The sequence below is a fragment of the Sminthopsis crassicaudata genome, chromosome 1 (assembly GCF_048593235.1).
Source record: "Sminthopsis crassicaudata isolate SCR6 chromosome 1, ASM4859323v1, whole genome shotgun sequence".
In the NCBI taxonomy this organism is placed as follows: Eukaryota; Metazoa; Chordata; class Mammalia; order Dasyuromorphia; family Dasyuridae; genus Sminthopsis; species Sminthopsis crassicaudata.
This window is the reverse complement of record NC_133617.1, coordinates 400,557,882-400,585,142: the sequence shown is the minus strand read 5'-3', so window position 1 is coordinate 400,585,142 and position 27,261 is coordinate 400,557,882. Positions and strand designations below refer to the sequence as shown.

General features: G+C 36.7%; 1 protein-coding gene across 3 annotated transcripts in view; it reads left to right on the top strand.

The window, feature by feature from the left end:
* Nucleotides 1–27,261, top strand: part of PRKCB (protein kinase C beta) — a 629,528-nt gene that overhangs the window by 398,230 nt on the left and 204,037 nt on the right. For all 3 annotated transcript variants that reach the window (XM_074280025.1, XM_074280027.1, XM_074280026.1), the window contains one exon: nucleotides 21,554–21,700. In XM_074280025.1, coding sequence (XP_074136126.1) covers nucleotides 21,554–21,700 — 147 coding nt within the window. The remainder of the gene's footprint in view (nucleotides 1–21,553; nucleotides 21,701–27,261) is intronic.

The window sequence follows — 27,261 nt, the reverse complement described above, 5'->3', positions numbered from 1 at the left end:
AGAATATTAGAGTGTGTAAATACCTTAAAATATAGAAATATAGTATCAGGGCTGCAGAGGACCTTAAAAATGCAGAATTTCAAAGCAGAAAGAGTTTTCCAAATGAGAAAACTTAATCCTAGAAAGAGAATGTGCTTGCTTCACATCACCTAATTTGTAAATTATGCAGTCAAGACTAGAACTTACTTCCCTTAATCCCCATGTCAGAGTTTTTTGAATTAGAAATTTATATATTTTATTTTTCCCCAAATTACATGTAAAACTATTATAGCATTTGTTTTCTTAAATATTGAGTTCTTTCCCTGCTCCAGATAGCAAATGGTTTGATAATAGGTTATACATACAATCATGCAAAACATATTTCCATATTAGTCATGTTGTGAAAAGAAAACACAGACAAAAAAAAAAACAAGAAAAGGTATAAAATTGTATGCTTTTATGTGCTTTGAATTAAAACGTATTTTTAATCCATGAGTTGCTTCCTTGATTTTAGCCTGCAAATTTCTTCTGTCTTGACTGACCAGTTAGTTCATCTTTGTTTAAAAAAAAAAAATTAGTCCAAAAAGCTCTTTGTTATCTCTACCTCCCACCCACCCCCATCCCCAACCTTAGTTTTTATCAACCTAACCTCCTCTGCAGGAGGTGGCTAGATCAAAAGATAATATCTATGAGTCTGTGCCTTACATCCACCTGGGACTCAGCAAATAGTCTGAGACACATCAGCATCCTCTCTGTCCTTTCTCAGTATTAATCCTCACTCATCATGGGAGAAAAGCTGTTTACAAGGTGCTTAGTTTCAAAAGGCCAAGAATTTGGGTGACTGAGTCAACACCAACAATTGTAACTTCAACAGTGGAAAAATCTTAAATATGGTTTTCTCCGAAAGGATAGCTTTCTAAATGCTGGCGGTTTTTCATACTCTTTATTGTAGGCAGAGGAAATTAAATTTCTGTGTGAAAGGACTTAAATAATTTTCTTACAATGCTCAGCTCGGGGCAAGTAGGTGGTACCGTAGTTTTGGGTCTGGAGTCAGAAAGACTTATTTTCCTGAGTTCAAATCTGACTTCAGACACTTATTGGCTGTGTGACCCTAGGTAAGTCACTTAATCCTATTTGCCTCAGTTTCCTCATCTATAAAACTAGCTGGAAAAGGAAATGGCAAACTGCTCCAAGATCTTTGCCCAGAAAACCCCAAATGGGGTCACAGAGTCAGACGCAACTGAAAAATGACTGTACAATAGCAGCATCTCTGGGTTCCCTTTCTCTCTTTGACAAATCTTCTTCATGTAGAATATTTGGAAATTCTACTTTATGAATTTATAAATTTAGGATATCAGAGCTGGAACACAGAAAATTAAAATTAAAAGGATCTTTATAAAGTCAATCAATAAAGTCAATAAATCATTCAATAAAGGAAGAAGACAATAAGAAGACCAGTACAGGTGGACTATGGGGTACATGTAGGGGAGAAGCTGAAAGGGTGAGGTTGGGCCAGGTTGCAAATAGCTTTTAATTCCAGTTGGAAAAGTATATATTTGATTAGAGGAATAATAGAGAATCAATGAATTCTGTTTAGTAGTGGAATAACAAGGTAAGTCCTGAACTCTAGGAAGATTGCTTTGACAGCTTTTAGTAGATGGCTTATAGTGAGGAGAAACTTGAGGCGGACAGTATCTATCCTCTTTTCTTTGCTCTCATAGCCATCATTTTGTCAGGAGATGCTGTGGAGATAGGACCAAGACTTGGCAACCTCTAGGTATATGTAGGTTAAATGAGATTGAGATGTAAGGATGATACCAAGTTTGCAAAATGGGGTTACTGAAGACACGATAGTACCCTTGTTAGAAATAGGAAAGCTCAAAAGAATAGAGGGGATTTTCTTTGTCTTTTTTTTTTTGGAAGGAGGTATTCAGAAGGAAAATAATATAATTAGTTTGGGGCATGTTAAACCTGAGATACCTATAGAAATGTCTAAGTAGATAGATAATGATGTGGGTCTAGAGCTTAGGAGAAAAAGTGAGGTTAGATGTATCTGTGAGTCATCTGTATAGAATTGGTAATTAAATGCATAGAAGCTGATGGGATCACCAAGAAAAAAAGGCCGACCAAGTCTAATTTGAGGCTGACATTAAACAAAAAAGGATCCTGAGGAGAATGGACCTATGGGAATAGTGTTGAGTTATAGGGTGGGGATATATGTGTGTGTATATATGTATACATATATTTATATCTATACACATACATATGTGTGTATACATATATATATATATATTCCTATAGAAATATAAGTGGTGATCAGTGTGGTGTTGTACATAGATTACTAGATTAGAAATTGGGAGTCTTGGATTCTAGTCTTTCCTCCATCATCGGTTAGTTTTTTGGTCTTGGGCAAATCATTTCTAAGCCTCGGTTTTCCCATTTTAAAATGGGATTGAGGGAGTTGGGCCAGATGATCTCTAAGGTGCCTTCTAGTTCTGACATTAAGTTAACCCAGATGTCCTATGACTCTGTGTAACCTCTTCCAGCATAAGTAAGTGTTTTCTAAAATTTTCTAGTTGATTTTATTAGACTCATTTTGGAGCCCTAGAATTTAGCTGAAGTCATGAATAAAATGAATTGGGCAGACCAGTAGACATCTGTCTGCACCACATGTCCCACAGACAGTTCAGCATAATTTGTTTTAGTCTTCGTTAAAAAAATGATAGATCTTTATATTTCCTTATCTCAAATGCTTTCGAGACCCTGAGATAAGCACTGAACAGGCAGACAAAACTGTTGGAGCTTGGAGAATCTTGGGCGTGGGCCTGGCGGTGATGAAGTTCAGGATCCGGTGTTCAGCCAAGTTTCTTAAGTTCAACAGTCTCTTTTCTGATTCTGTGATTCAGTGGGGCACACCTTATGAATAACACTCACGTTTAGTATTTACAAATGGCTGAGTCATTGATGGATTTATAGAAAACTGATTTTGCAATGTAAAGCGATATATACATATACATAGACTTGGTGGGTTCTAAGTATAGCTGTGTAATCTCTGAACATGGGCAAGTCCCTTATCAGAATCTATCTACAGGATGGAGAGATTATAATAGATAATAATCAAGGTTTATTCCAATTTTAACATTTGTGATTTTCTAGAAATTCACATTTTTAGAGCACTTTAACATTTACAAGGAGCTTCTCTTATACCTTTATCATATTCTTTTTTTCAGTTACTTTATTTTCTATACTTCCTATCTCATTGCCTCCCCTCTCCTAAAAAATAGGAAAAGAAAAAAAAAACCCTCATAATAAATACACATAGGCAGGACAAATTTTTTCATTGTCTTATGTCCAATGCGTGTTTTTTCCCTTCCATTATTACTTTTTACATTACTTTTTAAGATTTAGAAGGAAGACAACTTGCTCATGACTGTATGGCTAACAATTGTTATAACTAGTATTCATCTCATAATCTTTCTACTCCCCTCTACTGACTAAGAACCTGAAGATAAGCTAGACTTTCTCTATGCTTTGATTAAATTGATCTAAATAGGTCTTATTTCCCTAGTTGGATAATTTGGGTTGGTTCTAGAGAGAAAGATTTCCCCCTTTGGCAACTATCATGAAAATACTGACTTTATTTAATTTTAAAATTTCTAAATAGTATTTTTTCCCAATTACACGTAAAGACAATTTTAAAAATTCATTTAAAAGAATTTTTTGGATTCTAAGTTTCTTCTCTCTTCTTCTCCAGAGGGTAAGCAATTTGATGTAGATTATATATGAACAGTCATCTAAAACATATTACCATATTAGTTGTATTGTAAAAAAAAAAAGAAAAAGAAAAAAGAAAGAGACCAAAAGGAAAAAAAAACACATAAAAATATAGTGAAAATAGTTTGCTTCCTCTCAGTTCTTTCTCTGTGGATAGCAGAGAATAGTAACTTTATAAAGAACTTTTAGGCTATAACACCATTCAGTGATCACCTGTGAGGATTTTGTTAGATTTTTGTTGTGGTGGTTGTTGCTTTGGGTTTGTTTATTTGCTGAATTTATTGCTGTTGAGAACTACCAGTGAGGAAGTGCCCTTTCTCAGCATGGATCAGTAACTGTCACTTTTGTGTTTGAGAGGATTACTGTGAGAACAGCCAGATTATGCTAGAATTGGGACTTAAACGCACGTCTTAAGATCATAAGGTCATAGATGTAAACCTAAGGTCACCTTGTCCACTCCCCTCATTTTATACATAAGGAACTGAAGCCAGAGAAGCTAGCTGAATCAGTTCCAAAGTCATACGGGCATTAAATTGGATGGTTTGAATATGAATCAGGCCTTTTACTTCTTAGCTTAGGACATTCTCCAAGGCTGACTTTCTAACTGCTACTCTGGACTGTCACTTCACATAGAAAGAAATATATTTGAAATACTCTAACCTTCTGAAAAAGAATGTGAACCCTTCTTACCTTGTAAGAAAGTAAGTTCCTTTTCACTGACAGAGAAATACAGTAGAAAGAATGCTGGAGGAAGAAGTTATTGGTTCCAGTTCTATCCCTGACATTTATCCATGACTTTAACCTCCCTAGGGCTCAGTTTTCTCATCTCTAAAATGGGAGGGTTCTGAAATCTTTTTGAACTCTAGAGGTATGACCTAATGATCCTTTAAATAGATGCTGGATGATCACTTGTATCTTTCATGCATCATGGAAATTGTTAGAGTCATTCTCCAAGGTCCTTTTCAGGTTCTCTCCTTTGAGAGAAAGAATGACATTTGTCCTTCATCTCATCAGAAGCATTTTTTTTTGAGGCTGGGGTTAAGTGACTTGCCCAGGGTCACACAGCTAGGAAGCATTAAGTGTCTAAGACCAGATTTTAACCCAGGTCCTCCTGACTCCAGGGCTGGTGCTCTTTCCACTGCGCCACCTAGCTACCCCCTCAGAAGCATTTCTAATGAACTCTGACTGTTTTCCTACTGTTTTTTTCCTATTAATTTTATTTCCTAGAAAGTTAATGCTTTCAAAATTAAATAGTGTTTAAGTTAAAATTATGTTAGTAAAATATTTTACATGATTGCTGGAGAAGCTAGGAAGTTATTGATACAAAGAAAAGAGCAGAAATAGAAATTGTCTCCTTAAGAAGCTTAACATTTACTGCATTTTCATTCTGTGTGGAATCATAGACTGTTTAATTTGTACAGGAATCCTAGAACCTAAAATGTCAGATTTAGTTTACATTTAATTTAATTTTAATTTAATTTAATTTAGAATACAAAATGTCCAAATGGAAGAGGCCATTTCTAGGACAATCTTGTTTTTTTTCACTGGGGAAAGTGAGACACAGAGAGAAGGAATTGCTTGTTCAAAACAAAACAAAACAAAAAAATAGTGGCAGAAATAGCATTAGAAACCAGATCTTTACCTATCTACATTCCTTGTTAGTAATTTTTGTCTGGAACTGTTCCAATCAGATAAGAAGCCATTGTCCAATTGTAGGGATATCTTGTGGTCTCATGCACGATCCAAATTTCATGTTGAGTTTTGAGTTATAACAAATCATCTTTATTGTGCAAAGATTACACTCCTGAGTCTCCACACCTGTCTTAATTCCCTCCCACTGGCATCCATGGAAAGCAAACACTGCTTTTTGGAAATAGATCTGTCCCTCTGGCAGTCACAGTCATCAGTCCCTCTGATAGCACTAAACCATGAAGAAAAAGAGCTATATGCTTTCTTCAACTTATTGGAGATTAAGGATTTGATTTTCTATTGTAAGTGACTCCAGCCTCACCTTTGCAATTCTTTCAAGGTCTTAAATGGGATTTTCTTTGCAAGCTGCTGATTGATGATCAACTAAGAGGATAAAAAGATTGGAAAGTATTGTTTTGTCTGACTAACCCTCTCAGAAATTAGGCTTCATGCCATCTCAGATATTGAATAGATTTCAGCAGTAATCTATTTCAACCCTATAGCTGACTGAAAATTCCCCCAATTAAGCCACAATCAATCAAGGGCCTATGATGTGAAAGCCAGCTTTTAGATATGAGGTATCCAAAGACAAAGAAAAAAATTGTTTTTCAATTTCTATCCTCAGAGAGCTTCAGTTCTATTGGGGATTACTATATGTAAACAGATAATTAAATAATAGATATTTTGAGATGTGAAAAAACACCAGCCACTATGGGGAACAGAAAGGTTCCCCCCTTGGAAGTGATAACTGAGCTGAGCCTTGAAGTGAAGGGGAAGAAGTATGTTATTCTAGGGATGGAAGAGGTAAGAGATGGAATTCTGAGTTTAGGAGAAAGTCATTCAGTTTTGCTAGAATTTAGTATACATGAAGAGAAAGAATGCAAATTAAATCTGGAAGGACTGTTATTGTTTGACCTTTGTGAAGATAATCTTGATATCATGGAGGTAATGCTATGACATGTTAGTGAATTGGATTTAAATGAGGGAGGGCTGTACAAAGTGACCAGCCTCATTTTCTCCCTGGAGCCATCTGTGTCCAGTGGCCAGAGATAGATCAGGATGACTGGAGATGACCCTGGATGCAGTGGGGGACCTTGGCTATGGACTCTGATTGATTTAGAATGAATGTAAATAGCACTGGTTTCTGTTTTGGCCCCAAACTCCAAAACCCTTCCCTCCCAGGTTGATTTTTTTGGACTAGATAGAAAAGACCATTCTTTACCTCATTTCTTTCTTGCCTACCCTTATTCACTGAATGGGTGATTGCTTTAATCAAACTAAGACTATTAAATCTGGAAGGGTAGGCTAGAGCCAAATGGTATAGCATTTTAAATGCCAAGCTGAGAAGTTTGTATTGTATCCTAGAAGCCACAGGGAACCCCTGGAGTTCCTTGAACAGAACAACTACATGATCAGATGTACTTTAGGGAGATTATTTTTATAGCCATGTAGAGAATGAATAGCATTGATGACTTCTTACATAATACTGTCCTCTTATATTGCACTGAAATCTGCCTCCATATACCTTCTACCTGTGACTCTCAGTTCTCCCAAATGAGGTCACAGAATAAGCCTTTTGCATGACAGCTCTTCACAGGATTAAATACAGAAACCATGTACCTCCGAAGTTTTCCGTTTTCCAGGGTAACTCTTTCCAGGTAGCACAGTAAATAGATTGCCAGATATAGCATTGGGAAAACTTGAGTTCAAATCCTTGTTCAAATATTTCCTAACTATAAATGAGCTATTAATTTAACTTCTCTCAGCCTCAGCTTCATCATCTGAAAAATGGAGATGACATAATACAAATTGACAATAATGATAAATGGGTTACAGGGTTGTTGGGAAGGGTGAGTGAGAGAATACTACCAACCTTAAAGTAATACATAAATACTCGCTATTATTTTGGTGTTACTATTGCAGTTGTCGTTCAATCAATTCTTTATATAAAGTGGTTTTTGACCTCCCTTCTCATCCAGATCTTCCTTACATAAAGAAGCTCCATTTTTTCACTTTCACTCCTACTATGTGACTCTGAGAACTTCAGTCACTACCAGAATGGTCTTTGTTTTCTGCTTTGTTTTCTTCTGGGCCCAGGTTGTACGTTCCCCGTGGAAGGGGCTAGTTGTTGTGGTTGTCCATGGGAATACAGACACATGGGATCTTCTGTTCTGGGCCAGCCACAGACTATCCGGTCCAGGGTTCTTGGGCCAAGACTGGCTCTGGGACCATATTGTGGAAGGTCTTAGCTATTCGTTCTTAGTTTTTTTCTAAGTCTGCACTTTGCTCATTCTATAGTGTCTAATTCTTCCTATCCTCATTTGGGGAAGATATAGTCAACAATAAATGCTGATTTGCCATAAGGAACCACTTGTGACTCTGTTACTCAAACACCCATGTCATCCTAAAGAGGTTTCATGGTTACCTTCTCTTATTATAAATGTCCTAAGTCTTCCAACTGCTTTCCAATTTCCATCAAAACATCTTCCTCTAATGTTCTAAACTTTTACTACCTTGTTTCCTAAACCCATAGAAACTTCCCACGAGGCTCTTCGTGACTACCAGCTAATGAAATAAATTGATTCAACTAGTGGGTGCTAATAGGTTAATGCATTACTCCTTGCAGGTAACATGCTTTCATTTCAGCAGGGGTCTCCTAGAGTCAGAGAGCTTTAACCCAACAGTTTGACTTTAATGATAGGGTTCTTCACTTAAGGAAGAGAAATAACTAGAAGGAACCTTGATCATCTTCTGAGTATTTGAAAGGCTCCTTTGTTTAAGATGGTTCAGAATGAATAGTAACTTTTTTCTTGCAGAGAAAAAGATGAACAAAAAGGAGTGGAAAAAAGAAAAGAATTTCTGACTGTACTATTTTTGATAAGGAAAAATTTCTTCTTGTCATTGTCTCCCTCTTCATCTTTAGTGTCATAAGTATTTAGGGATAGCTAGTTGGAGCTGTGGATAGATAGCCAGTCTGGAGTCAGGAAGACACTGGGACACTTAACTCTGTTTGCCTTGGTTTCCTCATCTGTAAAATGAATTGGAGAAGGAAATGGCAAATTAAGTTTTTATTTTTGCCAAGAAAACCTCAGCTGGGTCATGAAGAGTCAACAACAACATTTTATTCAAATATTTAAGACGATGACCATTTGTTGGAAATAATGTAAAAGGAATTCCTGATCTGGTAGGGGTTAAAAAACCTCTGAGGTTCTTTATTCTAGGAATTTCAGGAAAGTGATAGATCAGTGGAAATAATAATCAAAATAAGGTAATGCAGCTGTGCTCATGAAATAGGTATTTTTATTTGACTTAAACTTTTGTTTTAGATATCAATTTGTCCTAAACTTGTTTCTCAGTAGATTCCTATATTACAGAATTTGATGACTAAGCCCAACTTCCCCTTATCAATGACTGTAGATGTCAACCTTGCCCTCTCAGTTTATTGGTGAGTCATGGCTGATGCTAAGGTGGAAACCTAATTATAACTGGTAAATGGATGAGCCCAACATTAAATGCGCCATGTATGGAACCTGTGAGGGAGTCCCTCTGATTTGTCTCAGGTTCAAGAAAAAATCATTAGATCATAGACCCAGCTGAAAGGGAATTCAGAGGTCAATTTAATCCAAATCTCAGTTTATATGTGAAGACACACAGTCCCAGAGAAGTTAAATGATAAAATGAACTGTGGTATAAACCCAGCTCTAGTCATGTTAACTCCAATACTTTTTCCCCTGTACTTTATTGCCTCTCAAAGGATTCTTTTTTGCAGACAGCATCTCTGAGAGTCATGTCATTCTTTCTGATTTCAGTTCTGTTTCAGTTTTTCTAAAGAACCACTTATAAATCTGTTATTCAAACATCTGTTTGGGATGCATTTGTGATTGTGCTTCCCTCCAGTTATAATGTCATGAGTTCACTACCTGCCCAAGGCATCTATTACCTCCCATTTAAGAGGCAGGTCTGACACATGTATAGGGTCAACTGATTTCTTGGGGAAGTGTTGTGATTCATGAAAACAATGAAACGCTAGTGATAGTCACTGAGTCATTAGACTGAGAGCTAGTTAGGGACCTTAACAAGAACCAGTTCAACCTCCTCTTATTTTATATAAGTGGAAATCAGGCTCACAGAGCTTAAGATCCTAAGCTAGTTAATTACATCTAGTAATTAGCTGTATTATCAAATGTATAATTGATATATTTGAATCCAGAACCTCTGATTCTCAATGGTCTTTCTATTATAGTTTTTTCTCTCATTTAACAGCCGAACTCACAGTTCCAAAATAGATAATGTTCAGAATGAAAGTTTGATAGGATCTGTTTATGCTTAGGCAGTGATTTCCTATATATAATTACATATTCAATATCTGAGAAAAAAATATTGTTGCATGGACATTTTTCCACCAAAGCTCTCTTTCACGCTGTTTGAAATAGCAGAGCACCACAGACTATGACTTAGGAAATGCTGGTATTGTAGAAGGAGCATAATGTGATTTTGAGTGAGACACCAGGGCTCTAGTCCTACCTTTGCCATTACCTGATTCTGTTAGTTTGAGCAAGTACTTCCCCTTTGCAAGGTCTCAGTTTCCTCTTTTGTAAAAATAAATTGATTTGGAGTAAATGATGGTTAAGGTCCCTTATAGCTTTGATGTCATGATCCCTAACATGTCTGTCATAGAAACACTTCCCTGGATTAAGACATTTCTCAAAAGCCTCCATTAAATGAAAACATGGTTTATAGGAGGCATAATAAATTATTCTAATTTTAATGCCAGCATTTGATTCCTATAGTACTTTGAGGTGTCCAAAGTGCTTATTATAGGCATAATCCCTTTTTGATTCTCATGAAAGTTCTATGAGGTAAATTGTAATGGTATAATTATCCTACTTTGCAAATAAGAAAGGGGAAGCCCAGAGAAGTTAAATAATTAATGTTGTTCAGAAATTTCAGCCATGACCAGGTGCCATTTTGGGGATTTCTTGGCAAAGATACTAGAGTGATTTTCCATTTCCTTATCCAGTTCATTTTTACAGATGAGGAAACTGAGCAAACAGGTTTAGGTGTTGGGGGTCACAAAACTAGTGTCTGGGGTCATATTAGAACACAGGTGCCCCTGAGTCCAGGCCTGGTGCTCTATCCACTTTGCTATTACTTTCCCTAAATAACTAGTACTCAATAACTAGTGCATATTTCAGCATGTTAGATTAGCAGCTATCTGATAGTCACCCAAAGGAAAGATGGATAAAAAAGGATGTTATAGTGTGGAAAGGTTGGAGAAGGGAAAGCAGTCACCTTTCACATCATACCTGTCATGTGCTAGCCTTTGTGCTAAGTATCTTAAGGGAAGAGTACAATGCTAGTATCGAAGAGGGCTGGATTCTACTATGGGCTCCGTCCTTAATTAAATAGGTGAATTTAAATAAGTTGCTTAATCTTTCTCTGGTATGATTCCAGATTCTTAAAATCAGCACAGAAATTGGAAAAAAAGAGAGAAAAGCAAGCAAACAGAAATGCAGTAAGCCATCTGCCTGTCCCTTGCTCAAAAACCTTCAATAGCTCCTTATTATTTTTCCTAAGATAAAATCTTAACTGCTCTCCTTGATACCTAAAACTCATCCAGTGCTACTCTAGCTCTCCTTTCCAGTCTTCATGCACACCACATTCCCTCTCCTACCTGGAATTCATTTTCTCTTTACTGATATTTTCCTTGGGGACGTCTCATATGTCACTGCTGGTAAGAAGCCTTTCCTCATCTTTCTAGTAGATAATGTCCCTTTATCTTCTTCAAACCATCTTTCTTGTATTTGCTTCTCTGTTTCTATGTTGTATCTCCCAAAAAAAATGTAAGTTTCTTGAAAGTGATGATTCTTTTTCACTTTAATTATTGCATTGGAATACATAATAACTTGCCTATAGTAAATGCTTAAAAAAAAACTTGTTGAATGCTACAAAATTGTTTTTCCAAACATACAACCTATAATTTCGTTTCTTGAAAGAGGCTTTTCATCAGAAATGGGATTTTCTGTGTAATGGACTCAACCCTAGATTTTGAGCTAGAAATAGTTCTCACTATAAATTCTGTTATTTCAGTTTTTCTTACAAGTTATCTTTAAGAATCAGTCTCTTTTTATTTTATTTTATTTTTATATTCTGAACTTAATCACTGAAAAAGAGCATTTCCATTTATACAGCAGTATGCAAAAATAAAGTTGCCTATGAAACCATGAATCTCCATTTCATACTGCTTGCTAAAAAGAAAAAATATATAAATGATAGACATGATGGTCCACACCTGTGATCCCTACTACTCAGGAGCCTGAAGTTAGCAGCTGTTTTGAAGTCAGGGGTTATGAGTTGCAAGGGGCTGAGCCAATCAACTGTTCTTATTAAGTAGAGCATCAACATAGTGAGACCCTAAAATGGGGAGCTTCTATATTGCCTAAGAAGGGTCAAATGAGCCCAGGCTGGAAACAGAGCAGGTCAAAGTTCCCAGGGCAAAAAGGAATGGAATTAGGCCCATGATTAACTTTAGCATTCCCTACCTGGAGTAAGATATATTGAGTCTTATTTTAAGAGGGAAAGAACGAGGGAGAGAAGAAGGAAAGGAGGGGAGGGGAGAGGAGAAAAAGAAAAAAGCATATAGTAAATTCCAGCAGTTACTTTCAACAATATTTTACTTCCTTTTGAAGTCCCCCTATTCACTTATGTGCATTAAAATTTTTTCAATGCCCCTCTTTTGGGGACATCACTATTGTTTTGTCCTGTGCCTCCCTCAGTGCCAGATAGTACCTCTCCTGCTTCTCTGAGGAAGTCACTTTCTGGTCAAAAGCCATCTTGATAAGATTTCATAAAGCCAAAGACTTACCTGAGTTGATGCTGAGTGAAGTAAACAGAACCAAGAAAATATTGTATGCAGCAACAGCAAGATTGTATGGTGATCAACTATGATAGACTTAGCTCTTCTCAGCAATTCAGTGAACCAAGGCAATTCCAGTAAACTTTGAATGGAAAATGCTATCTGCATCTATAGAGAAAGAGAACTATGGAGACTGAATACATATTGAAGCATGCTATTTTCACCTTTTTTTTCTTTCTCATGGTTTTTCCTTTTTGTTCTGATTTTTCTTTCCCAACATGAGTTTTTGTATTCTCAGCCTAAAGCAAGATATATTTAACCTTATTTTAAAAAGAAAGGAAGAAGAAAAGGAAAGAAAAAGAACATATGAAGATATATCAAAAATAAATGTATATGTATAACCTAAAAAAGAAAAATTAATAAAATTTTTAAAGTACCAAGAATAAAAAAAATCATTGAGTTAAAAAATATTTCCTAAAGCTTGATCATTTCTGAGTGAACAAATATCATTGAGCTTCTGCATATCCAGAACTGAGAGAGAGAGAACTTGAACTGCCTTCTGAACCCACAAGGTTTAGGCACTACTTGAACCCTGCCAGAAATTGCCATAAATTAGCATCATGGTGTATAAATGTAGTTTACTCTACATACGTCTCGTTTTCTTATGTAATCCATATTTTAAAGGGTTATTGAGGGATCTTGGGATCTGTAAGTTAGAAGGGACCTCAGGAGTCATCGAGGTGAACCTTGCTACATGAAGCATGCATAAATCCTCTCCTTCAAGGCCCCCACAAGAGGCTATTTGTCTTCCACTTGAAGGCACAGTCAAAAATGTGTTGGTTCTAGGGTCAGAGTACCTGGGTTCAAATACTAATCCTGATATTCAATACCTATTTGGTTTTGGGCAAGTCATTCCACCCCAATAAGGTCTGATTGTCCTTATAGTTAATGAGGAATTTTTACAACCTAACCTATGAGAGCCCTTTAATTTTAAATTAATACGGGTAAGTTCTTACCCATTGAGGAAGGTGTCAATGTTCGGATAGTTTTTATTCTTAAGAAAGTATTTCTTATATTGTGCCCAAATCTGCCTCTTTATAATGTTCAACTATTGATTTTAGCCTTACACAAGCAGAATAAATCTATCTTTTCTATATTTTGGCTTTTAAAATATGACTATAATCTCCCTCTATTTCATCTATAGAGCCTAAATTCTAAGTAATCGGGTCCAGTGGCCAAAATCCTGAACTTGGAGTCAGAAAACTTAGTCATGAAATCTATCTCTGATACTGTTTGACTATGGGCAAGAGCATTCTGAGTATCACTTTCCTTATCTATTAAATGGGTATAAACAAACCTGTAAGATGTTCCTCTCCAGCTTGTTGGGAGACTCAAATGAGATAATGTAGATAAAGCAATCTGCACGTTTTAAGGCACTGCATAAATATCACTTAATATTATTAGTGGGTTTGGCAACTTTATCATACCATTGACTTATTAGGGATTCTGTTTACTGAGTTAAAAGGACCACTTTTCAGTCATTTTTCAGTTTTATGAGGAAGTTGTGTTTTGGCAATAAATTGTATGATATATTCTGTCTCAGGCTTTCTGTTATTTCAGTATTTCATCTATTTCAAAAGTTCCTTGATTTCATTGGCATGGGTACTTTATCTTAGTAAATGTGTCTTTATGAGGTTTTTTGGCTATAGATATATGGATATATACATATATATGTATGTGTGTGTATATGTGTGTAAACATATATATGTACAGCAGAATGCAAAAATAGAGGTGCATATGAACCATGTATTTTCATTTCATACTGTTTGCTAAAAGAAAAAATTATATGATAGCAGACATGGTGGTGATAAAAAGCTATAATTCCTTTTTTTAACTCAGGGCTTATGAACTGCAGTATATACACACGCACAAATGTATATGTGTAGCTTTATATACTGCAATATAATCAGATTCACTTTGGGCTAATTTTGTAGTGATGAACTTTTCTGTACTGAGCTAAGTTGATACTTAGACTATAGACATATATTCTATTATCAGGAGTTTACCATACATCTTTGTAGCCCTTGAGAAGAGGATCACTCCATCCCCTCCCCAAATGCTTGCATTTTAATTTTATAGCCTTTGAGAGGCTATGTTCACCTCTATACCCCAGTGAATAGGACTTTAGTGGAAGCAGGTATTATCCATGGCAAGACCAGAGATGTGTGGGAGAGGGAAATGAGTTTAGAGTTTTGGGGTGTGTATGTTTTCTTTAGAGCACATACACTTACAGATAAATGTTGGGGCCACCTTGGAATCTGTGGGTGGTAGTGAGAAAACATTTCATACGTAAAAGCTTTTTGTACAGACCATTACTGACTTTGCAGTCTAGGCGTGCTTTATGTATATTATTTAAAATCTCCATCTCCCCCTCATGAGAATCAAAGCTTTATGCATTGTTCTGAGATCGCTTTCAGATAACTATCCTTCATTGTTAGTCAATCCATGCACTGATTCAGCAGATTTAAAATCTGTTTTCTTGGTACCCCCAAATGCTCTAAGAGGTGTTTTGAATGACCTTGAATGGGAGAAATGTGACGCTTTGTGATAACCAATTAGCGCCAGCAGAAACTCAGAAATTACCTTCGAGCTTCGTCGTTGGAGAAGGTCTGAGCGACAGTAAGAATGAGCTGCTGGGATCGGGTTAATGGAATTTCATGGTAGGCTGAGCTCTGTGCAGTCTCCACAATATGGCATATTTCAGAAAATTAAAATAGTCTTTCTTGAAGATAGCCTTTACAAATTCTGGCTCAGAAAAGGAGATGACTCTTGGAGCAATAAAAGATTGTGTCCAGTGATGAGATTTAGTGTTTTCAAATGGGTGTTCCGCCAGGCTTTAATAAGAAATGCCAAAGGTTTGAATTCAAACTCTTTAGTTTTTATATCCTCCAATCACTCCTGCAGAGAGTTGTATATTCAGAACACTGGCTGCCTTTATGAATTTAACTTTCCATACCACTGAATAACAAAAGCTCGGCCTGATAAGAGTTCAGGACCTCGGCCACCTCATGCTGTTCCTTCCCAACTAAAGTCTCTTATAATTTAGTCATCATGGTATGGATGGGATCAGAGGTTCCTCAAGACTGTGGCGGAAGAGCACACAGGGTCTCCCACTGCCAAGACAGGTTTGAGGGCAGACTGTTGTTTGCTTTCTAAGGAACAGGTCACTGAGTTTGAAGAGTATGGTGCCAGAACCATACATCCCTGATGATGAGGGATTGGGACGGGGGAGGGATGTGACAGCCCAGCAACTCAAGGTGTTTGTCTATTGAAAAGATTTCTCTTTTTTTTTTTGCATCCTCAGATTACTCCTTTATACGACTAATATGACATTGATTTACTCTCTACTATCAGATTCCTAAACTTTTCTCTGTTCATGGAACCCTTAGAGACTCAGTGATTTTTTTGAGAGTGCTCCAGGCCAAAAATACCTAACACTTTCAAATTAAGTCCAAAGAACTTGATGAGTATTTATGTCCTGATAAGTTAGTAGCCATTTGAAAAAAAAAAGATACACATAAATTGGAAGGAAATATAATATTTTATTTTATTCTTAAATAGCCACAATTACTTCCTCATAGAGATGTGAGAGCCTGCAGGCACTGCACAACTTCTTAAACCTTGCAATCAGATGGGATGCTGCCCTCCTCGCTTCCTGCTTCACATTAATTTTCATGTGGTACTTGATTTTTATCACAAAATTGCCATTAGATTAATCAGTCAGTCGATAAATGTTTCTGTTCTAGGTACTATATTAAGCAAAAACCCAGTTTTATAGAGTTAAGATGTTGAAAATAACATTTGAGACTCTACTCTGTAGTTGAAAATACTTGTAAACAAAAGCATTTCTTATACTTTAAAGAATATTCTATAAAATATTGGACTATGGCCTAATTTTGAAACTATGAACTACTACTTCAAGCTATAGTTGAAAATTTTATATATCCTGCTGTGTCCATAAGTTCACACTGGTGCTCCAAATGCTAAATATGTATTTGCTACCCAATGTGATAATAAGCATTGTTGAATGATAGATGAATGGGATGAGGGGCATGGAGGGAGACTGTCCACTTAAGTGTAGAAGGGTTAAAGGCTTTGAAGTAGGAGAGGGGATTTGGGTTGGAGAAATCACAGATCTTTGAAATTTTGACTTCTATTTCTGTTCCTTATGTCTTGTCCTGGGATAAGAAATGTTCTTGCATTATGTACACCCAGAGCCAAAATTTCAGGCAGTCATGCTCCTTTACTTGTGGTCTTCAAACAGATAGTGATTGATTGACCATTTGTTGGGTGAATTGTATTGGAGATTTTATTTTGAGCTCAGTAGCTACTGAAATCCTGCCCAATACCCAGAATGTGTTGTCCTATGATATTTTTCATTTTCGGTACAAGTCCTGGCACACAGAGTATCTGGCCCAAAATAGATACCTAATAAATGTGTGTTTATTGCCTATTCCTACCTTGCCACGAAAACAGGGAAAGTGTTTTATCAGTGGTCATTAAATTGAATTGTTTGACCACACCAGGGCTTTGAGAAGTCTACTTACATGGGAATAATTAATTATATGCAGTACCAGACTTTTTGTAGCACTTACCCAGCATGGAGGGAAAAGGAGCCTTATCTTTCATAAACCTTGAAAGCTTGTGTTCCAATGTAAGATAAATTGCCATAGGAATCTCCCAAGGCTATTCTGAGGATCAAATGAGATAATATTTATAAAGCATCTAATTAAGCACAGTACCTAGCACATAGTAGACCCTTAACGAAAGCTGTTTTTTCCTTTCCCCTAACTCTAATAGTTTACCCTTCTTTTTGCTTCTCATTTATCCCAGACTTTTTCCTCCTGTTCTCTCTCATATTAATTCTCTAATCTACTACATCCTTATCTTCTAAGGATCCATCTGCCTCCTTCTTAACTAATTGAGGCACTCAACTTTCCAATCCCCATACAATCAATGTCATTTGTCCTAATATCCTGGTATTCAGCCTGTGGAGTTTTATTTGCCAAGCAGGCAGACTGGCGATGAGAGCTCACATGGAATCCTTTTTATTACTTTCAGCCAGGATTTAGGAAATGACTTTGTGGGACGGCTTCTAGTTGGACGAAGAATGTAGCACCAAGGAAGGAATTTTCAAACCCTAATATTTTATCAAGTTAGTAAAAAAAAAAAAATAATTACTAGGTGTTAGGCCCTGTGCTGTATGCTGGGGACACAAAAAATGGCAAAAGCATGGTCCTTGACCTTGGGGAACATCCATTATAATAGGGGAAGAATATCATGCAAATGAATATTTATTAACAGAATATATGCAGAGTTAATAGAAAATGATCTCCAAGTGAAAGCACTAGCAGTAGTGAGGGGGGAAAGTAGTGGGAGGGAATGAGTTTCTACTAGAAGATGAAAATTCTCAGTCTTGAAGGAAGCCAAGAAACAGAGGGGGGAGAGAGAAAAGACAACCAGGGGAAAGGTGTGAAGTTTGGAGATGGGACAAGTATACCATGACAAGGATGCCCTTTGAGTTATTACTTCATCCAAGGAAGGATGAACAACAACAACACCAACTTAATGGGTTTAGGAAAGAAAATCTAATTTTAGAGTCAGTTGCTGAATTTAGGATTTCTTTGAGAAAGATCAATTCTTCTCATTAAGTGAAGGAAAAAAGATATCTTGGAGAGCTACTGCATGCTTAACACCCAATTTTTCTAGTGCAGTGGATTATGCTGAAGTTCTTTTTTTAAAATAAATAGTATTTAATTTTTTTCCAATTATATGTAAAGACAAATTTTAACATTCATTAAAATTTTTTTGAATTCCAAATTTTCTCCTTTTCTCCTACTCCCCTTTTCTAAAATGGTAAGCAGTTCATTGTAGATTATATACATGCAAGCACGTAAAACATATTTCCATAGTAGTTATATTGTGAGAGAAAAAAAGAGACCAAAAGGGGAAACACATACACGCAGTGAAAATAGTGTGCTTCAATCTACAATCACACCACATCAGTTCTTTCTCTGTGTGTGTAGTTGATTATCACAAAATGTTGCTATTACAGTGTGTAATGTTCTCCTGGTTCTGTTCACTTCACTTTGCATTAGTTTATGGAAGTCTGCCCAGGGTTTTCTGAAACCTGCCCGCTAATCATTTCTTATAGCAAATAGTATTTTGTTATATTCATATACTATTATGTTCAGCCGCTTCCCAATTGATGGACATCCCTCAATTTCTAATTCTTTGCCCCCATAGAAAGAGTTGTTATAAATCTACATAAAGACACTTTTCTGCTTTTTAAAGATCTCCTTGGGAGATAGTGGGCTTGAAGTTGTCATAACTGTGATAAATATATGATCTCAAGCAAGTCATTTTAAGCTCTGCCTCTATTTCTTTATCTGTAAAATGTGCTACCTGCTTCATAGAACTGCATAGAACTGTTGAAAACAGTGATTTTTCAGACTATTAACTATTACAGAAATGTGAGTTATTTCCATACTATTTGTTTTTAGAAAATGTTAGTGTTCTTTGTTCAAAAGAACAATGGGCAAACTCTTTGCTTCTACTTGCATAGAGTTCAAGAGCCTCTGGATTGAAGTATGAACATGAAATCATTTATTCGTTTGTTTTCCTAGGATTGTATTTTACAAGAAAAAAAATTATTCCTGCACCAATTGAACAAGCAATTTTTGGCATACATTTAACAAGATCACACAATCTCTTAGTTGGAGGAATCTTAAAGAATATCTATTCCACCTCTAAAACAAGGATTCCTTCTACAACATGAGATTTGCTTAAATAAAACACTTATTAAGCAGTTACTCATCTGTCAGGCGTTATGCTAATCAGTGGGACTACGAATACAAATAAAAAGAAAGTCATTGATCTTAAAAAGCTTATATTCTAATGAGGGAAGACAACACAAAAAAGACTGCTGAAAAGGAATGGCAGGTAGAAAAAGGTGCTGATTTGGGGGCAAAGTGGAAAGGATCTGACGTAGGACAGAGTGAACATGGCTTGCAAGGTGCCTCCATAAATGGAAATTTGGAAGAGGAACTTGCCTTTCAGAAAGGAAGAGGTAGTAGGAAGCTAATGGGAGAAGGGTACTGAGTTACAGGTGGAAAGATAGCCGATATCTAGTAAATCATTTTTTCTTGAAGACTTCTAACATGGTGAACTCATTCCCTGCTAAGGAAGCCTATTCTGCTGAGACAGAAATATTTTACTTACCTTAAGTACAAATTTCCTTTTCTATAATCTCTATTCATTTACTGACCTATCCAATCCCTCTTCCTGTGTTAAGGGAATACAGAAATGACCAAAGCTCAGGTCCTGACCTCTAGTCACTTTTGGTTTGGTTGGGGAGATGAGGTCTATGTGAAAAATTGCAATGCAAAGTAATGAATGCAAATGTTGAGTAGGACAGATGAGGAGGAGGGAAGATTTCATAAGAAAAATAAAGAAAATCTTGGGATATTATGGTAAATAGTTTCTGCCCGGTACAAAAAAGCTACGAGTTGATGATTCAAAGATCACAGGACAACGCAAAAACATTTTAAAGACAGAAAATATTGATGGAATCAAGATGATGGATTAAATACAGCAACTCAGCTGAATTCTCTCACCATTCCCTTCCAAATGACTTCCAAAATCAAATTTTGAGTGGCAGTGCCAACAAAAGGTCAGGATGGGATGTTTCCCTCTACCCAGGTGACCAGAAAATTACCTTCCAGACTCCACTATCTCCTGAAGTCCATTCAAGATGATATCTTGTTCCTTACTTTCATGACTCTGTTGTCCTCTTTTCTTTTTGCCTTTTGTCTTTCCCAATAATGGAGTCTTATGAACTATCTTGTCTAATGAACTCTAGTTTCCCTTTATGTAGTCAAAGTTTTTAAGCTTCAGATGAGGATGGGAAGTGGAGACATTAGTGCTACCTCACTGTGGCTAAAAATCTGTTACATTAAGAAAAACTGTATTTCTAAGTATCTTCAGTGGGGCAAACTAGGACCAATAAGCAGAAGTTAAAGGAAGGAATTTTTAAATAAAACATAAAGATGAACTTCCTAAACTCTAATGCTGTGTCAAAATGGAATGCCTTGGGGAATAGTGAATTCCCTGTACCTTGAGTTGTTCAAGTGAAATCTGAATAAATAAGCTCCACAAAGGGATTCTTGCCTTGAGAAACAGATTGAAGAAGATGAGTTTTGAGATGCCCTTCAGCTCTGGGATTCCAGGATTCTAAGTCTGGCACACGTGTACGCTGGAAGTCAACACAAGGTAATAGGCCAGAAAGCAAACTGTCAGAAACCCAGCAAGCACATTGCTTGTGGAAAGTCAGTGCAGGTGTTTAAAGGTCTGGATCAGGCAGAGGGAGAGAAGAGAAGCACGGGAGACCAGATGGAAAGCACCAGCTGTGCTGAAGCCCTGGAGAAACATCATTTAGAGCCATGCATGCTTCAACTGGAAGCCTTTTTTGGGCTTCTGAATCAATGAATCAGTAAACACTTATTAAGTCCCTACTGTGTGCTAGGCATTGGGGGTAAAAACACACAAAAAATATAGCAGTTTCTTCCTTTGAGGAGTTAATATTCCATTGCTGAAAGCAACGTGTAAATTTTAAAGTATATTTACATCAGTACAAAGTAAATACAAGTCCATGAGAGGAGAAGGGGAGACTGTAGGCAAGGTCCACAGTGCTGAGGTCTTACAAGGTCCATGATCCCAGCAAATGCTGCTAACTTCTGTTTTCCCATCTCGACAGTGGTTATAATAATATTTGCACTATCTGACAACACAGGTTGTGAGGAATACTCTTTTTCAGCAATACAATACCGTAGAAAAATGAGTTCTTGTTACTAGAAGAGAGAATGTAGCATGGTGGATGAAGGCAGAATACTTTTGAAGTCAAGAAGACTTTAATTCAACTCTACCTTGACTTGCTATGTGATCCTGAGCAAGTCACTTAACCTCACCCAATGTTCTAACTCTTTAAGTGATAAGGGACTTACTGCTCTGCTTTACTGGGGAAAATTTCTAAGCCAGTAGTTTCCAAAGCCTATGAAATCACAGGTCCAGAAGGAGAAAAATAACGGTAGTTATTACTATTACTGTGGGTGCTTCCCCATTGTTTACATTTGTTATTTCTGCGTGTGTGTTATCTGTATTTTTAATGCTAAATATTCTGTGTGTTTTCCCCTTCAGAGAGCCAAGATTGGCCAGGGAACCAAGGTTACCGAAGAAAAAACAGCCAATGCAATATCGAAGATCGACAACAATGGAAACCGAGATCGGATGAAACTGACTGACTTTAACTTCCTCATGGTTCTGGGGAAAGGCAGCTTTGGCAAGGTATCGTATAGCATGGCAATAATTGCTTCCGAAGGAAAAGAGCATTCCTAGGACTTGGGGCTTTTGAATTTGGCACAATTAAAATAGCATTCTGTCTTAACAAAGCCACAACATGGTCTGGAGTATTAAACTACTGGATTAAAAGTAAAACGACCTAAATTCTCATCCTGTTTATACCATTTGTTTAGAATATTTTCATTGCCTTGCTTTCTCTAAGCTGATATTGGATGCAAGTAGTTTTATTATAAACTTTATCATTTGGACACATTTATTGATATGCAGCTGCACAAGTCCTATGCTAGTTCCTGGATCAGTGATGCAGAGGAAATCATCCTGGTCTTCAAGGGATTTCCTGCCTAAAAGAGTATGAGGCAGAAGAGAATCCCATGGAGTGATTGATGGGAGATTGATGTGGTTGAAGGGACTGTAGACTTGGAATTAGGAGATTCTGTTTGTAATCCTAACTCAGTCTGAGCCTCTGGTGGGATCTTCTCCTCTGTGAACCGTAATTTTCCCATCTCTAATTCTCAGTGTGGGACAATGGAATTCGTACCATATCTGGAGTCAGAGGATCTGCATTCAAAATGCACCTTGGATATTATTCACAACCTGTATGATCTTGATCAAGCCACTTAACATCCATGTCAAATGAGAGCATTTCGTTAGATGACCTCAGAGATCTCTTCTATGTCTAGGTCAATGTTCATGATTTCTTTCAGTCCTACAAATCCGTATACTCTTCTAAAGTCTCTCCAGCCCTGATGCTATGTTCTGTGTTCTCAGAGGTCCTTTCCACTTCTGACAATGAACTCTATGTTCTGATGTTTCTTTTATTTCTGACATTCTATTCTGTGTTTCAAGGTCCCTTCCATTCCTGATATTCTGTTCAATATTCTAAGTCTTTCCATACCTGATATTCCAAGTTCCCTTCTATCTCTGATGCTCTACTCTGTGTTCTAAGATCCTTTCCATCTCTGATGTTTCATTTGTGTTTCAATGTCCCATTCATCCCTAATACTCTGTTCTGTGTTTCAAGGTCTCTTCCTTCCCTGATGCTCCGGTGTTCCAAGGACCCTTCTGTCCCTGATGCTCTGCTCTTTATGTCAAGGTTCCTTCCATCACTGATGTTCTGTTTTGTGTTCCAATATCCCTTCCATTCCTGGTGCTCCATTCTGTGTCCCAAGATCTATCTACAATACTCTGTACTCTCATGTCTAGAATCCTTTCTGTCTAATATTTTAGGTACCCATAACCCTTGTAACATGTTATTTTACACAGAAACATGCAAGCTCCATTTTCAGTGTTAGATCTGGAAAAAATAACCAGAATTTTTATTGATAATGATCCAATTAAATCACCTATTTCTGGAGCAGCTGCCATCCAGTGACAACACAGGTATGGAATGTGCTTCCAAAAAGAAAGCAATCAGGAAGGTGCCATCTGTAACCCATTGTTCAGGCCACCTGCTTCTTTTAGGGCCATGTCTTAAGTGGACTAGAAAAGAGGATGCCTGCTATTGCACTTTATGGTCACTAAGAAGGATCCTAACAGGATGGTTGCTGTAAAGGTTATGATAATTGTAAACTGTGGCTAAGTGCTTTTGTTGTTCTCTCTCTTAAATTCATTCATTAAAAATCTAGATTCCCTAAATTTTTTGTGCTATTGGACTTAAAGGTGACCCTAGGTATGAAATTTCTCATACATTCTTTAGAAGAACGCATCTTAAAAAACAGGAAAGAGACAGTTTTAGTTTGTAACTTGGAGCATTGGATCGTGAAAGAGATCTTAGAGCATAGAATGTGAGAGCTGAAAATTAGGACATAGAACAAAGAATAGGAGAACTGGGAGAGATCTTAAAATGTAGAATGTTCCCCATGTGGGTGAAAGAATAGAAGCTTAGGGAGATTGATTTGCTCATAGTCACATAGCCAGTGAATATTAGAATAAGAAGTTCAATCCAAACCTTCTACTGCGAACAAATAAAAACCTGAGGTCCAGAGAGCATAATTGAATTGTTTAATGCCATATGGCTCTTTAGCAAAACAATAAGAAATAACTAGCTCAGTGTCTAGCGCAGAGTAGGCACTTAATAAATGTTTATAGATTGTTGAATGAGTAGAATCCATTGCTTCTGACCTCTTACATTGTTTTCATCCACAGACTCTTACACCCACAGAGTTTTGTGGTCTCTGGCCCCAGGACAAAACTCCCCAATGTGCCCATCTATTTTAACTGTGTGACAGGAGTTTGACAAAGAACTAAAAATTAGTTGGAAGTTGTCTGGATAAGGGTTTCGGATAGGGTCTTCCTGATGCCATGGTTATTTGCCACTCTTTCACTGCCTCCTTCTCTCCAGGAACTGAATGTGTCTGCTCAAGGAAATGAGTAGGGACAGCTAGGTGGTTCAATGGATAGAGCACAGTTCTATGTTTTTTCTGTGCAAAATCATTTAACCTCTGATGTCCTCATCTGTAAAATGGGGATGATAACAGTACCTATAATCTAGGATGCTTGTGAGGCTAAATGAGATATTTGCCACCTTTAAAGGCTAGATAAATGTTATGTATTGTTATTTTCTGACCCTCCTGTCAGCTAATTAACTTAATTGTACTCCACATTAGTATGTTGAGAAATGGAGGTAAGAGTAGGATAAATAAGTCCCTACCCCTAGGGATTTTACAATCTAACAGGAAAGGTAAGTACATGAAAGTCTAAAATTAGAATATGGTAAACGTAGTTGTCTCTAAGCACTTTTTTATATGAATAGCTTTTTTATTTTTCCAAATACATACAAAGATAATTTTCAACATTCACTCTCGCAAAACCTTGTGTAGCAAATTTTTTCCCTTCCTCTTCTTCCTCCCCCCTTAGATAGCAAGTAATCTAATATTCATTAAACATGTGCAATTCTTCTGAACATTATTTCCACAATTATCTTGTTGCACACACACACACACACACACAAAAAAAATCAGATCAAAAGAGGGGAAAAATTTTGAGAGGAAAAAAAGTAAGCAAACAACAACAAAAAATGAACCTAAGCACTTTTTTGAGTACTGAGTAGCTTTTTATTTTTCCAAATATAGGCAAAGACAGTTTTCAACATTCACCCCTGCAAAACCTTGCATTCAAAATTTTTCTCCCTCCCTTCTTACTTTCTTCCTCCCATAGACAGCAAGTAACCCAATATAGGTTAAACATGTGCTGTTCTTCTAAACTTATTTCCACATTTATCATGCTGCACAAGAAAAATCAGATCAAAAGGGGAAACACACAAGAAAAAAACCAAGCAAACAACAATAAAAAAATGAATTAAGCACTTTTTAAAACAAATTTTATTTCATTTGTTCCTGACAGAATGTCTGAGAGGACAGTGCTATTATTATTCCATTTTATAGTTGAAGAAACTGGGTCTGATAAAATTAAGTGGGTTCCCAAGGTTAAACAGAGAGTCGAGTGTCTAGGGTGAAATCTGAACTCAGATTTTCCTGATCTAAGGCTCAGCACTGTGCACTATGGCATCACCTAATTGCACTGAAGGTGACTATTTCTGTCTATAGAGTGGGGTGAGTGGAGTTAAGGAAAGAACATAATAGTTGGGTGAGACTTTAGGGATCATAATTTCCCATTTTATGAATAAGGAGACAGGAGCCCAGAGTAATAAAACTACTTGGTCAAAATCATACAGATCATAAGGGATTCCATGTAGGAATGGGGTCTTGTAATCCCCCCTCCCCCATTCCTTACTTTCTTTCCTTTCATATTCCAAAGGAGAAAGACAATTTTCTAATATCTCCCTTCCAAATTGTCAGATGAAGTGTCATTCATGGGAGTCCCCTGCATATGCTAACTCACTCACTTCCTTTGCAACCCCAAGATAGCAGAATTTTGCATTCAGTTATCTCGCAAACATTGATTAAATGTTTACTATATGCTAGACACTTTATCCAGGGTTAAAATACAAAGAAAGGTCTACATAGCCTTCTCTCTCAAAGTGTTTACATTCTATGGAGGGAGACAGCATGCAAACAACTATGTACAAATAGCATAAATTGGAGGGCAAGTCACTAATATTAGCGGAGGGGGCACAGAAAAGGATTTCTGGAAGAAGGCTGAATTTTTTTTTAATTTAAAATAATAGTTTTTTTTAAATTTTCAAAATATATGCAACATTCATTCTTGCAAAACTTTGTATTCCAAACTTTTCCCTCTCTTCCCCCCACTTCCTCTCCTAGATGGCAAGTAATCCAATATATGTTAAACAAATGCAATTCTCTCTCTCTCTGAATATATATATATATATATATATATATATATATATATATATATATATATATATATTGCTGCACAAGAAAAATCAGATCAAAAATGGAAAAAATGAGAAAGAAATCAGAAAGCAAGCAAACAACAACAAAAAAAGATGAAAATACTATGTTGTGGTCCACACTCAGTTCCCATAGTCCTCTCTCTGGATACAGTTGGCTCTCTCCATTACAAGAACATTGGAACTGACCTGAATCATCTCATTGTTGAAAAGAGCCACGCCCATCAGAATTGATCATCATACAATCTTGTTCCTGTGTACAATGTTCTCTTGGTTCTACTTGCTTCACTCAGTATCAGTTCACTTAACTCTTCCCAGGTCTCTCTGAAATCATCCTGTTGGTCATTTCTTACAGAACAATAATATTCCATAACATTCATATTCCACAGTTTATTCAGCCATTCTCCAATTAATGGGCATCCACTCAGTTTATGTATTTATGCACAAAAAGGTCTCTTTCCTTTCTTTAAGATCTCTTTGGGATATAAGCCCAGTAGAAAAACTGCTGGATCAAAGGGTTTGCACAGTTTGATAGTCTTTTGAGCATAGTTCCAAATTGCTCTCCAGAATGGTTGGATACGTCCACAGTTTCACCAACAATGCATCAGTGTCCCAGTTTTCCCACATCCCCTCCAACATTCATCATTACTTTTTTCTGTCATCTTAGACAATCTGAGAGATGTGCAGTGGTATCGCAGAGTTGTCTTAATTTGCATTTCTCTAATCAATAGTGATTTAGAGCATTTTTTATATGACTAGAAATGGTTTTAATTTCATCTGAAAAGTATCTTTTCATATCCTTTGAGCATTTATTAACTGGAGAATGGTTTTTATTCTTATAAATTTGAGTCAATTCTCTATGTATTTTAAAAATGAGGTCCTTATCAGAACTCTTGGATATAAAATTTTCCCCCAGTTTTCTTCTTCTCCTAATCATTTTTATATTGGTTTTGTTTGAACAAAACCTTTTTAATTTACTATAATCAAAATTATCCATTTTGCATTTCATAATGTATTTTAGTTCATCTTTGGTCATAAATTCCTTCAAAAGGCTGAATTTTATCTGAGACTTGAAGGAAATCAGGAAAGCAAGGAGTTACAGGTGATAGGAGAGAAAATTTTAGACTTGGGAGCCAGCCAGGGCAAATTCTCAGAATGGAGATGGAATGTCTCTCCTCAAAGGAACATCAAGGACACTGAGGTCACTGGATTGTAGAGTATTAAAACGGCTGGAAAG